The sequence below is a fragment of the Talpa europaea genome (assembly GCF_964194135.1).
Source record: "Talpa europaea genome assembly, chromosome: 9".
Lineage (NCBI taxonomy): Eukaryota > Metazoa > Chordata > Mammalia > Eulipotyphla > Talpidae > Talpa > Talpa europaea.
The window spans coordinates 109,338,413-109,352,419 of record NC_140076.1 but is presented as its reverse complement, the minus strand read 5'-3'; the positions used below and the strand labels follow the sequence as shown (position 1 = coordinate 109,352,419).

General features: G+C 36.2%; 1 protein-coding gene across 1 annotated transcript in view; it reads left to right on the top strand.

Moving 5' to 3' along the window:
* RSBN1 (round spermatid basic protein 1) overlaps positions 1-13,358 on the top strand; it is a gene marked incomplete at both ends in the record, with an annotated part of 36,154 nt that extends 22,796 nt beyond the window's left edge. Inside the window, 5 exons of the mRNA XM_084242461.1 lie at positions 4,500-4,637; positions 4,947-5,089; positions 10,817-10,984; positions 12,190-12,298; positions 12,885-13,358. Of these exons, the coding sequence (XP_084098587.1) occupies positions 4,500-4,637; positions 4,947-5,089; positions 10,817-10,984; positions 12,190-12,298; positions 12,885-13,358 (1,032 nt within the window). The remainder of the gene's footprint in view (positions 1-4,499; positions 4,638-4,946; positions 5,090-10,816; positions 10,985-12,189; positions 12,299-12,884) is intronic.
* Between the last annotated feature and the right edge of the window lie 649 nt (positions 13,359-14,007).

Below are 14,007 nucleotides of genomic sequence, written 5' to 3'. Positions count from 1 at the left end.
TATCCATATCACTGGTTACCAAGATAAATTCCAAATGAGATCAGAGATTTAAATGTAAGAAGTGGGAGACACATACAAGATGGAAAAAACAAAACAATCCCCATGGAATCTCCTTCAGGACTTTGGCATAGGGAGGGTCTTTCTATGACAAAAATAAATAAACCAAATCACTTATAAACAAAGTCAAATTGTGAAAAATTATATTTCATATCACTGACAGGAGTAAACTTTCTAAACTATGAAGAGCTCTAGAAATAGATACTAAAAAATACTAACAATCCAATATAAATAAGCATTGTGAATGGATAGTTCCCAGAAAAATATAAAAGACCTTTTAACCTTTTTATCTGAAAAGATACTTCATTCCCAAGAAAATGAAATTAAAACTATTTAGATGTCAGTTTTTACGTATCAATTTAGTAGAAATCTAAACATTTGATTACACTGTTCATGAGATTATGGGGCAGCATATATTGATATTCTATTCAGAGTTGCTCAGTTTTTCCATCTAAAAGATTCTCCCTTGATTGTTTCCTCCTGTAACTACCAACCTTTTGTATTTTCACAACCAGACTTCTTGAAAGATTGTCTGCATTTTGCTGTTTCCATTTCCTCCTCTCCTCAAACCATGCCAGTGTGGTTTCTGCCCTCAATTTCTCGGAAATATCCATTGCAAAGGTTAGCAGTGGGGCATTATTCATCTTCATCTTACTGGAAGTGCCAGCACCATTGTCACAGAGTTCTTGAAATATTTTCTTTCTTTGGCTTTCTGCATGTTGTGCTGTCTTGGTTTATTAGCCTCTCTGAGCACTTCCATAGCTCCTTTACGTTCTTCTTGGGTTACCTTTTCTTCCCTTTTCGCTTTTTTAAATTGGAGCTTTCCAAAATACTTACTCTCTGAACTTGTATTTAGTCTAAAGTGTCAGTTATTGCCAATGACTGTCCGGAGGTCTTCTGATTGCAGATCCATTTGCCTTCTGGACACATTCACTTGTACATTTCAAAAGTATCTTATACTGGTGCCTATTGCTGTTTTAACAAATTACCGTAAACACAGTAGCTTAAAAAAATACAAAGCCTCTGAGGGAGAATCTGGCTTTTTAACCCTTTCTAGCTACGGGAGGCCCACTCCGTTTCCTGACCAACTGTGGCTTCATCCTCTACCTCCCTTTTATGAGGACATCTGTGATTACATTTAGGGCCTGCGTGGATGATCTGGGATAATCTCCATTTCAAGATTCTTAATTTAGTCACAGCTGCAAAATCCTTTTGCCATATAAGGTGACATTCCAGCGATTAGGATGTGGATATTTTGGGGAGTCTATTCAGCCTTCATTGTGTCTAAAACTGAAGATACCACCTCCTTTCCCTGACCTGTCCTCCTCCAGTATAAAGAGTGGTTTCTCCATCTGATGGCAAAGGTCAGGACCTGGAAGACGTCCCCGACACAGTTGTCTTTCCTGGCCAGTCTTTCTCCAAATGTTGACAATTTATCTCAATATTTTTCAAATCTTGTTTATTTTAAAACATGAGCCCACTGTTACTTAGCTTAGTTTATTGTTTCTTACTTGCAGCGTTACAGAACCCTCCTAAGCTGTCGCTTTGCTTTCTTTGCCCCTTTGAGAAAATGAAACAAAAACAAAAAACACCAAGTCTCCCTTTCTCCTAAAAAAGCAAAGACAAAGCTGATACCGTTTCTTCTACTTTAGGTCCTTGTGTGATTTTCCAGAATCCTTAATGTGGTTTTCAAGGTTTGCCATCATCAAGCAGTAGCTCATTTTTCCAATCTCATCCTTATTTTTCTGTTGAGCATCCTTAGCTTTCTTTTAGACCCAGAAGTAGTGATGCTTAGAGAATTTTATTTCCTTTAAACTTCGTCACACAGATTTTAGCTTAGTTTCAAGAAGCACTTTACCCTCCCACCCCTACATCAGGATTCCACGTTGTCTTTCATAATGTCTTTTTGTTCATTCTGAAGACTTGTCACAGCTAATAGTTATTTGTTTAGTGTCTCACTCTCCTTTCTAGACTGTAAGCTTCAAGGGGCCAAGAATGGGTCTGATTGCTTTATCTATGTTGAGAACAGTGCCAACAATAATACACAGTAGGGCCTCCCCGGTGGCGCAGTGGTTGAGCGCTGGGTTGCGAAGCTGCCCGCGGCCTCTGCGGCGCCGGTTCAATCCCCGGCTGCTCCCCGGCCACCGGATGAGGATCCCACATGGCACGCAGACCTCTCCTCCCCTCAGCAGTGTACTTCGGTCCTTCTGCCTGCTCTGCTCCCTGCTCTGGCTCTGGTGAATTCTCTCACCTTCCCGCGCTTCTGACTGTACCCAGTGCTTGTATAAACAAAACAAACAAACAAATAAATAAAAACATGCCTCTATTAAAAAAAAATACACAGTAAACTTCTATTGAAAGAATAATATCTGCTTTCCTGTAACTCCTGTTCTTTATTTAAAACTATGTATGTCTGCTCTTCTGTAATAAACCTCCAAGTATTTGAGGACTTTAATATACCTTCTTTACTTTTTCATATTAAGTGCTTTTGAAATCTTTTAATTTCTGTACTCTTCCTTCAATTTGTGTGTTTTCAAGTCACTAATCATCTTAATGGTTCTCTAGGTTATTCCCTAGTTACAGACTTGTTTTTTAGCTTAGAGCAGGAGATAATATCGCATGTATCACCTGTGCAATACGGAGTATTGCCCAATCACTCCGCGCAATAACAAAGAAATTTTACATACAATGGCCAGAGCAAAATAAAAGTTCCCTGAGTAAGCTTAGAGATCAGCATTTCTGTTCCATGCTATCATCCAGGAATTCTACTTTCCCTCTGTCTTTTAAGTCTTACCTTAAACGATTAAAAACCCTTTGGTCTTGTCATGTGCATGGCTGAACCTGGCCCCAGAGGAGAGAAAGAGGAAGTGGAGAGCTAGCTGCTTTCTTACAAAGGCATGCCTAGGAAATTGCACATGCAACTTGTGCTAACATCTCTTTGTCTAGAACTTAGTCACAGGCCACGCTTAGCTGCCAGGGAGCCTAGCTCATTGGCTGTATGCCCAGGAAGGTTTTTTTTTTTATTTATTTTTTTAAACTAAAAGAAGAATAGAATAGATACTAGGGGATAATTAGTAGTTTGTTTGGCATTAGTTTCACACAGTTGGTATGTGTTGAATTTCTGGTCTTAAATGCTGCCTGTCTTTTAACTTGTGCTGTTAATTATTTAAATGTATCTCAGACATTAGCATTTATTAAAATTTGTTTGTGCAAGTGACACTGTTAATAGCTTTATTATTACTACTTTTTTTTTTGCCAACACTTAATGACGGATTACTTCATTTCAGTAGTTCCCCCTTTTCAGGTTTACTTTCTTTTATTTTCTAAATAGGAAAAGATACTTTATATTTATTCATGTCACATATTAACTGTCCATGATATTTGCATTTTTAGATGTCTTCAAGTTCAGTGCTTTTGAATTTAATGGTGTTCAAATTAGGTAAACTTGGCTATTGTGATATTAAAATATTAATTCAGTCTTGAAATATGTGCAAAATTTTAAATAATGTGACTTCATTTAGATAAATAATACATTAAGAGTTGCATAGCTCAAAGGCAGCAGGTTCAGTAAATTGAAACCTGCCACATGGAAGCATGCTTCAGGGTTGGTATTGAGTTATGGGAATCCTAAATTATGATAGCTCTTTAGGACAAATTCTCCCATAAAAATGTCACTATCCTGTGTAGTTTGATAGCCAGTTCTTGGTAAAGGAAGTTCTGATAATTGGGAATAGTTGAGTTGGTGTTTGGGGGGAGACTAATATTATCTCTGAAATCATGTGGTCCTGTAACTGAAAGTAAAATCTGCTTTAGTAGTTTAGGATACTTGGCTTCGAAAGGTTAAACTAATCCTTAGAAAAGCTCCTTACTTTACCTTTCTTATCTCTATATGCCATGATTATTCTCTTTCTCAGTCTGCCTCCCCTGGCTTTTTCTAGCACGCTGATCATACAAATTGGAGATAACTTACACAAACATATGCTAGGAAATTCTGACCTTGGCGGTTGCTGCTTAAGGATCACCTAAGGTGATCTTGGGAGAAAGATTTATACGGGATTAGGAAATCCCTGCTATTTGAGAACAAAATCTAAGATCTTTTTTTCTGTGTATACAAGTATGTGTGTGGGTGATGTTAATTGTCCATGGGAAAAAATATTGGGTTGATCTGAAAATGCTGCCAAAGAACTGTGTAAGAAATACTAAATGGTTGTTTTTGCTTTCTATTGAGGTAACGTGTTTGTGGCATGTATCCTGTCAATGACTTTGTCAGTGTGGTAGGGTTCCTTTTTGTAACTATAAACTTTATCCAAGGTACCGACCACTGAGTTCATAGTATGTAGAAGAAATAGCAACATTGGAAACTATATGCTATGCTAATGCTTGGACTATATTATATGTACTTCAGTCCTTTCTCCTCCCTCCCCTCTTTCATTTTTCCTCAGGTCAACAGGACATACTGCTGTGGCACCTACCGGGCAGGTCCTATGCGGCAAATAAGTCTTGTTGGAGCAGTAGATGAAGAAGTTGGTGATTATTTCCCAGAGTTCCTTGATATGTTAGAAGAATCACCATTTCTGAAAGTGAGTGTCAGATTATTAAAGTTCTGATCATTACTGAAATGGACACCTTCTATTAAAAGAGTATTAAGCTAGTCTTGTCTATTAAAAGTAAATTTTATCCAGTGTTTTGAATAGAAATGTTTAGAAAATTACTGTAAGATATTTAACTTTAGCTATTCTTTTTTTCGTATAAGTTACTCTGTAATTGGCATTTATTTTTTTCATATGCACGTACAAAATAAGCTTCTCAGAACATTCATTTGGTGGGGAGGGGGGTTAGTTTGTAAATAGTCTAAGAATTTTTTTTAATATGACTCATTCCTCTTCTAGATGACTTTGCCCTGGGGTACACTTTCCAGCCTCCGACTCCAGTGTAGGTCCCAGAGTGATGATGGGCCTATCATGTGGGTAAGGCCAGGAGAGCAGATGATCCCTACAGCAGACATGCCAAAGTCACCCTTCAAAAGACGACGGTAAACGTTTATTTTTTTCAAATAAGCAAAGCACATTTTGTTTGGGTTTGTTGCCTATAAAAATGATTGAAACATGAACACAGTTTGAAAACCACTTGTCTAGATTGTTTGCAGATCTTTCTTCAGAAAACCTTGTAGTGGTCAGCGCCTTAGCTGAGCCTGTTCATTGCACAGTCAGCATTGTGAGGCATCCTCCTAAAAATACTTCAGTTTTTGTTTTTTTTTTCCCCCTTAAAACCTGAGTCCTAACTGCCTACTAGATAAAAGTCCCAAACTCCTTTTGTGGTCTACTCTTTCATAATATAACTGCAACATTCTCTGCTTTTGTTTATTCCAGCTACACTGAATTCGATTTCCAAACCATTGTTCTTTACAAATTTGTGCTTTTGTACTATTATTTTTACTTGGCATCCTCTTCCCCACCTACTCCTCTACTTGGCAAACACTTAAATTTTCAAAATTTACCTTGGGATGTCACTTCCTTTGTGAAGCTTTTCTTTGTTCCTTTAGATAACTAATTGTTACCTCTTTTGTCCTCTGACATCATTCTCTTCATTAATGATCTGCTTACATGTTACTTTTTACAAAATTTGGAGCTCTTTGAGGACAGAGGCTGTGTAATGTTCTTTTTTGTCTTCATGACACATGGCAGGTGATCATTGTTTGCTGTATTAAACCAGTAATGTACTGTCCTATAGTAACTCACTGCATTAACATAGTTTGTGTTTCAGAAACTTAAATGTAGAGTAACTCTAGTACTATGAAAATTGTCATTTAAGGAGACTGAAAATAATTTGTATTTGCTTATATTTGATTTGATTTATATTTGCTGACTATGGAAATAGAAACTCAAAATAATTACTCAGATAGGTACCAGCATATTACTCTAGATCTTATCTTAAAGGAAAGTTGCCAGAGCTAAGTGTGGAATAACCTAACCTTTAGACACTTGACATAATGCATTAAAAAGTTCTGTAAAAACTATGTATGAATGCAACATGGTGGCATGATAAAACCTAGCAGTAATCCAGATGTCTGCATGGTGCTAGACCATAGCAATTTTTGTATATGACGGTATGGAATATTGAAATTCTAAATTCTAAAAGACTATTTATAACTGTTGTTCTATACCCTTCCAAAAAGGAAATGACTACCGTTTGTGTCCTGATTATTATAATCAGTAATATAAATTTTAAAAAATCAGATAATTGAAAAGAATAAAAAGGCAAAAAAAGATCCATCATCCCACTCATTTAGGCATATTAACTTTTTAAATTTTAGTCCATACATGCTCGTAAATTTTCCATTATAGACAAAAGCACTCATTCCTTACTTTAAAACTTGTTTTTTCCCTCCTTAGATTATGTATTAAGATACAACCGCATCATCATTTTTAAATGACTGTATAGTTTTTACTTAAGGTGGTATCGAGATTTATTTAACCACAATTTACAAGTGTAAATTGTTTCCAAATATAAACTTTTTTAACAAACATGACAGTGGTATGCTGGAGCCAGTTTGCATAGGCTCACAAGATCATAATTAACCAGCAATTCTACAACAAGTAAAGTCACAGTAACTTGGCCATGTGGGGAGTATTTGTACCACAGAAATCAGCAAATCAGCCATCTTTCCCTGAAGCCATTTGTTAAATGTGTGCAACAGTTTACTGATTTAGGGATGGATGGATGCTGGTTGGTGGCTGACGTGTTGATGGGTAGGTAGGTACAATCTTTGTGCAGTTGTATGTTTCTTAGAAATTCCTAGAGGCTCAAAAGTAGTCACACATTTCTTACTGACTTCTGGAAATGTGCTGATTTATGCTTCCACCCATCTGGTAAGACAGCACTGTTTCACACATAACTTCTACTAGCATTCTTTTTAACTTTGCTGATCTGATTGGAAAAAAATGTCTCAGTTAGTTTGTTTTTCATTGAGGAGTTTGTGTTTCTTATATTGGAGTTCCTGTTTAATTTCCTTACTTATATCTTTACTGGATTTTTCATTTGAAAAAAAATACAATCTATATTATGACTATTAACTTCCCCCTCCCCATGTTGCAAGTTTTTTTTCATCTTTTTCCTTTTAGCTTTAATATTTTATTTTTCTTTACACACAGAAATTACTTACATGTTGTCAGATCTGTGTTTTCCTCTGAGGTTAGCATGATAAAATATTAACCTGTTAGTTAATGTGATTTCAGTATTTATATATTGTATTTACCTTGTATTGATTTCAGTTTAGAGGGAGAAATTTCACATTTTTTCTAAGTTGTTAAGAACCTATACCGACATTATTTATTTAATAATTTGCTATTTTTCCACCAATCTGAAGTGCTGTCAAATTTTATTTCTGTTGGGATTAAATAGTCTTAAGTGAGGTATTCAGAAGCACTTTGAATTGGAGCTGAATAAAGCAGAACTTAAATACTAAAGTCATCTTTTTGTGTTGAGAATGTCCTATTGCTGAAAATGATCCAGTCAATCTGAGAAGCTAACTAGGTATCAAGGGCACTGTTAAGGAAGAATAATCTTTGAGTTTATGAACTTGAGAGTTAGTATATGTGCTGCCGAAGCGAGCACTATGAACTTGAGAGTTAAAGAAATACATGCACAGGGTTTTAAAAATTATTACAGTGGGGTTTATAATAAACATGCTTGGCCAGTCCCCTCACCCACCCTTAAGGCAAGCACCTTGTTAACAGAAGCAAATCCCAATTCTGCTTTTAGTGCTTTTTTTGTTTTAAGACTTTGACAGGGTGTCAGTTTCCTGGAATGATAGATTTCTTTCCTTACCTGCTCTCCAAATAGTTGCATGAACCAAGTTTTATCTTACTCTTCCCCCCACCCCATTGTATTTGTGTTAGCTGTACTTATACATGAGGTAACTTCATATTCTGCTTTAAAAGCTTAATTAGATCTTACATGCATTGCCAGTATGTGTATTCTAAAATTTGAAAGCCAACAAATGGCATTTATAATAATACAGATAGGTAAGATTACTACCTGTATTGTTATTACAGACCAAACTAGGAGTCTAAAAATTTGTATAATGTCCCAATGTTATGTTACTTACTCAAAAGAATAATGTACAAAAGGACCTTTCCTTTATTTTGTCTAGATATTGAAAATCTTGTTTAATATTTGGATTGTGCAGATTTTTTTAAAAAATGTCCTATTTTCCCTGTAGTTTTGATTGCTCCTTTTTGTTTTTGTGTGTGTGTTTTTTTAAGATTTATTTATTTATGTATACAACAACTGGGGTACAGGCCAGAGGTGTGGGGGTGAGAGGATTCAATCACCAGAGACAGGGTGACAGAACAGGCAGACTGAAATACACTGCTGAGGGCAGCAGCAGGCGAGCTAGGAGAGGTCTGCTGCGTCATGTGGGTTGCTCCCTGGCGGGCCGGGGATCAAACTTGTGCTGCAGTGATTGTGGACAGCTTCATAGGTTGCGTCTTAACCCCTTGCACCACCAGGGAGGCCCCTGTTTTTTTTTTTTTTTAAGATTTATTTATTTATGCATACAAGAGCTGGGGTACACGCCAGAGATGAGGGTGAGAAGATTCACTAGAGACAGAGTGGGGAGCAGAACAGGCAGACTGACTGAAATACACTGCTGTGGGGAGCAGTGGGCGAGACAGGAGAGGTCTGCTTCACCATGTGCGTTTCTCTCTGGCTGGCCAGGGATCAAACTTGTGCATCAGATGCTGCAAATTGCTTCATATGCGGTGCTTAACCCCTTGTGCCACCAGGGAGGCCCCTGATTGCCCTTTTTGAAGGGGAACATAAGCTTTTATTGACCATATTCCTAGTACTTTCTATTTTCTTTTTTGTTTAAGATACTTGTGGAACCTAATTGACTTTCTCCTCTATGATTATGACTTTGGCTATGGCTTTTTTATATAACCTTTTTGTGTGTATGAGCACTTGTGGTTGCCTTGCATTCTACATTTTTAGAATTTTAGTCATACTGTCTGCTCTAACACATCACTTTTAATCTAGAAATATTTTGGCACTCTGTGCTCTCTTCAATGTGAAAGGCTTATCGGCGTTATTAACCTGGGACTTCCCATTTTAATGCTTTTCTGAATAATCACACGTGCCTTCTTTCTAGGTTTATTTCCTTTTGTTGTTTGAGCACATTCTCAATAATATTCTGAGAAAAGGAAGGTAACCTGAGTCATTATCTGTCTGGAAATTTCTTTTTTGGTCATTAAATATGATTAATGTTTAGCTGGATTCCCCTTAGAATTTTCAGTATTACCACAGTGTCTCCTAGTATCTAATATTGTTTATGAGAAGATATAAAGCCTGGTCTTTGTAGGTACCCTATTTAAAAAAAAAATTTTTTTATTGACGTATAACATTGGTTTATAACATTATGTTGGTTTTAGGTGTATATCACCATAAATCTACATATGTAAATCTATATACACCATAAATCTATATATATACTATGTTGCTTTTACCATTAGAAGTCTCATTCCATCCTTCACCATATAGTTGACCCTCTTTTACCTGATTTCTCCTCTCCCCTTTTCTTCTGGTAACCCAGTAGGAAATTTGGTCTAATTTGGTCTAATTTGGTCTTACAGTCTAAAAGTTTATTTTTGTTTTATTTAGTTTGTTTTGCTGTTTTATATATCACATTAGTGAAATCGTATGGTGTTTGTCTTTTTCCATCTGACTTATTTCACTAAGCATAATACTCTAGGTCCATTCATGTTGTTTCAGATTGCAGGATTTCATCTTTTATTTTTATGGCTAGTAGTCTCCCACTGTACTCCACATCATTATCCAGTCATCTGTCCATGGGCACTTACTTTGTTTCCAGCGTTTAGCCGTTGTAAATAATGCTCCAATGAACATAGGGAGGGAGGTGCATATATGTCTGAACTAGTATTTTCACTAATTCATTGCAGTGTATTCTTTGGGTAAATACCCAGAAATGGGATAACTAGATCATACGGAATTTCTTTTTATTTTCATTTTTTGAGGACCTGCTACGCTGATTTCCATAGAACCATACCAGTTTATATCCCCACCAAGAACACAAAGGTCCTTTGCCCATGACCTCTCACATGTTTCTTACCTTTTGAATAATGGCTGTTCTCCTGGGTGTGAGGTAATACTTCATTGTTAAGTCACAAAAACATTAATTTGTGTAAATGGAGTTAAATAGTGGGCTAATTTCCTTCTTTTGCATGTTTTCTGTTTTCCCAGCACCACTTACTGGGGAGACTTTCCCTGCTCCACTGTACCCTCTTGGTGGTTTTGTTGTCCATATATGTCTTTTCCCCCTTCTTTCTTAGATTGAAGCTCTTTGCTTTCATTTTAATGTGGAGGGAGAGGCTCAGTTTACCATCTTGAATTTTAAGTCTGGTAGGATATTTTTAAAGTTAAAAGTGAGGATGACTAAGTACCACATACAGCCATATACTTTGAATTGTATTTTCTGTTGCTACAACTAAATTTTATTTATTCAATCACTACTTTTGAGACAAATCAGAGATGTAGCTTCTATATTACGATGACATACCAAGAGAGGAGTGTAACCACATTACGCATTACAATATAGTGTGTTAAATGGTAGTGATCAAAAATCATTGCCTCCTTCTCAGACTTCATCTTATTTAAAATCTTGCATTTCAGCAGACATTTTTGTCTTATTGCTGTTAATACTTTCCCTCCCCCCCCCTTTACTTCACAACCAAATCAACTCTAGATCAATGAATGAAATAAAAAATCTCCAGTACCTACCTCGGACCAGTGAACCCCGTGAAGTCCTCTTTGAAGATAGGACCAGAGCTCATGCTGATCATGTGGGTCAGGGGTTTGACTGGCAGAGTACGGCTGCTGTTGGGGTTTTGAAAGCTGTACAGTTTGGTGAATGGTAAGTGAATGGAACTCAACTGCAAGGTTGACTAACATTGTCTGAGATATGTCCTCTTGATTTTAAAAGGTTGGGGACCATTTTTTTTTTTTTAATTATGGTAAAATACACATAACATAAAATTTAAAAATTAAATCCTAACCATATTTAAGTATGTAGTTCAGAAGTGCTAATAAGTATGTTCATATTGTTGAGAAACTGATATCCAGACTTTTTTCATCCTACAAAATTATTAACTGTATACCCATTAAACAATAACTGCTTTTCATTCTCTAATTCCTGGTAATCATCATTCTACTTTGTTTCTATAAATGTGAATACTTTAAATACTTTAAATACCTCATATAAGTGGAATCAATTAATTGTCTTTTTGTGCCAAGTTTTTCTCATTTAGCATAATGTCCTCAAGTTTTACCTATTACGCATCGTGTCATAATTTCCTTCCTTTTAAAGACTGAATAGTATTCCATTACATACACACACAGAGACACATTTTGTTTATTCATTTATTTATCAGCTTCCCCCTTTTGGCTGCTAGGAACATGGGTGTAGCTCTTTGTACCCCTGTTTTCAGTCTTTTGGGTATTATCCAGAAGTGGACTTGCTGGAATTGAGGAATTGTTATATTGTTTTTCATAGTCTCTGCTTCCTTTTACTTTCAGTTGGTGCCCAGTTTTAACAAAGCTAGAAAAGTAAAAACTATATTTTACTTTTCCATAATTATGACTTCAGGGCCTTCAGTATTACTGTAGCTTAAACTGAACTTTTTTAGGATGTAGTTCAATCACTATTACAAATATTTCAAGTTAAAGATCATTCAGGCTTTTTTCTCCCTTTTTACTTTGAAACTTGGGAGGTGTGGGATTTGTGAGTGAGATGTGTTCTATTTTATCCTGATGTTATCACAGGACGGCATGGAGCTCGTGGGGCAAAGTGGTGAAAGATTTGCAAATGCGTTTAGTTTGTAATAAAATTACTTGTTTTTAGTCATTGTTTCAGTTTTATACCAATCTAATTTTTGTTTTTGTGACTTTTTTTATTTTTTTAAAAGTTAAAGAAGCAAATGTATATTTTGTCTTTAGGAGTTATGCATCAATTTGTATGCTAATTGTAGCATTTTCAGGAATTTTCTAGAAAGACTGAAATTTGCCATCATTTTCCTTTGTGAGATGTTTATTTCTAAAACTTAATTTTGTTACCCTTAGGAGTGACCAACCTCGCATAACCAAAGATGTGATTTGTTTTCATGCTGAGGATTTTACTGATGTTGTACAGAGACTTCAGTTAGACCTTCATGAACCTCCAGTTTCTCAGGTAATAAATCTTGCTTTCTTACATAGCTTGAGTAAGATATTGGGAAAAAGTATCTTGCTCATTTTTCTTTCATTTTATCTTAGATAACATGTAGTAGTGAATTTAATTTTATTACTATGATAGGCTATGTGTGGAGATGTTGAAAATCATTAAAACAGATCCATTCAGTCTTTGGGATGCCGAGTTGACTAGGTTGCTCGGAGGGCCCAGGCTGCTCAGTTCTGACCATGAGCAGTCTCGGCTGTTAACTCTGTTGCACACTGTGCCCTCACCTCCAAAACATGGAAAGGCACTGAAGGAATGTGGGACACTAAAGGCCCTTGTGTGTGGCAATGAATATTGCTATTTCAGTGCACTTTGAAAACCTATGCCATCCTGACTTTAACTGATGCTTGACACTAGAGAGGTAATAAAATATGAGGAAAACGTTTCTCAGGCATTACAGAAAATTTTAGAAAGTTCATATCATTTAGTATCGCCTAGCTTTAATTTGACTCTACTGCTTTCCTGTGTTAATTATAAAATTTCACTTGACTAAATTGCTCTATGTTTTAAAGTCTCATGAAACTCTTTTTCTTCTCTTCAGTGTGTTCAGTGGGTGGACGAAGCTAAACTAAACCAAATGAGGCGGGAAGGCATTCGTTACGCTAGAATTCAGCTGTGCGACAATGATATCTACTTCATCCCTAGAAATGTCATTCATCAGTTCAAAACAGTGTCCGCAGTGTGCAGTTTGGCCTGGCATATAAGGCTTAAACAATACCACCCTGTTGTGGAAGCTACTCAAAACTCAGAGAGTAGTTCTAACAAGGACTGTGATTTAACTGGAAAGCGAGAGTTAGAAGTTGACTCCCAGTGTGTGAGGATAAAAACTGAATCTGAAGAAACATGCACAGAGATGCAGCTTTTGACAACTGCTTCATCGTCCTTCCCAGCTTCATCAGAACTTAATCTGCAGCAAGATCCGATGACTCCGCCTATTCCGGTTTTGAAGGTGGAAAGTAGACTGGACTCTGACCAGCAGCACAGTCTGCAGGAACATTCAAGCACTCCTGTGTGATATGTACATATTCAAACACATTTTTTAACTTTTTTAAATTTTGATGTGAAGTTATAGTTTTATAACTGGCTTAAGTTAAGTTTTATTGGAGAAATCTTGCCTATAATTCTATAAAGAGAAATGACATTCCACAAATGTCAAGCATATCTTTTTTACACAGATTATGCAAAGTTAAGAGTTGTATCTTATCCCGTTAGTACAGTATGTAATAGTGGGTCTGCTGCTACTTTCTGTTTTAAGGTGTGAGGTAACAATTCAATCTCTTCTTCAAATCAAAATGAGAATTCTCTGGAATAACAGATTCTTATTTGGTAATTATTCTCTTCCCTGAATTTTATCTTGCCCTGACTCTTGCCATGTTTGCTGTTTTTATACCTGGTAGATCAGATTTATGGTTTAATACTCATGTCTTTATGGCATAGATTCAATTTCTACAGTAAAAATGGCATAGGTTGCAGGAAAGAGTTCTTGCATCTTGTACATGGGCAAGGTAAGTTATTTAGTTCCAAACATAAAGAACAAGTAGTTTCTAAGGAAAATTCAGTGGCTCTTGGTTTCTTAACAGAAGAGAAAGCACAGCACTTTCTGATCCAAACTGTCTTTTTTGTATCTGTTATTTAAAATCCAGTGGATATTTCAATTAAAAATA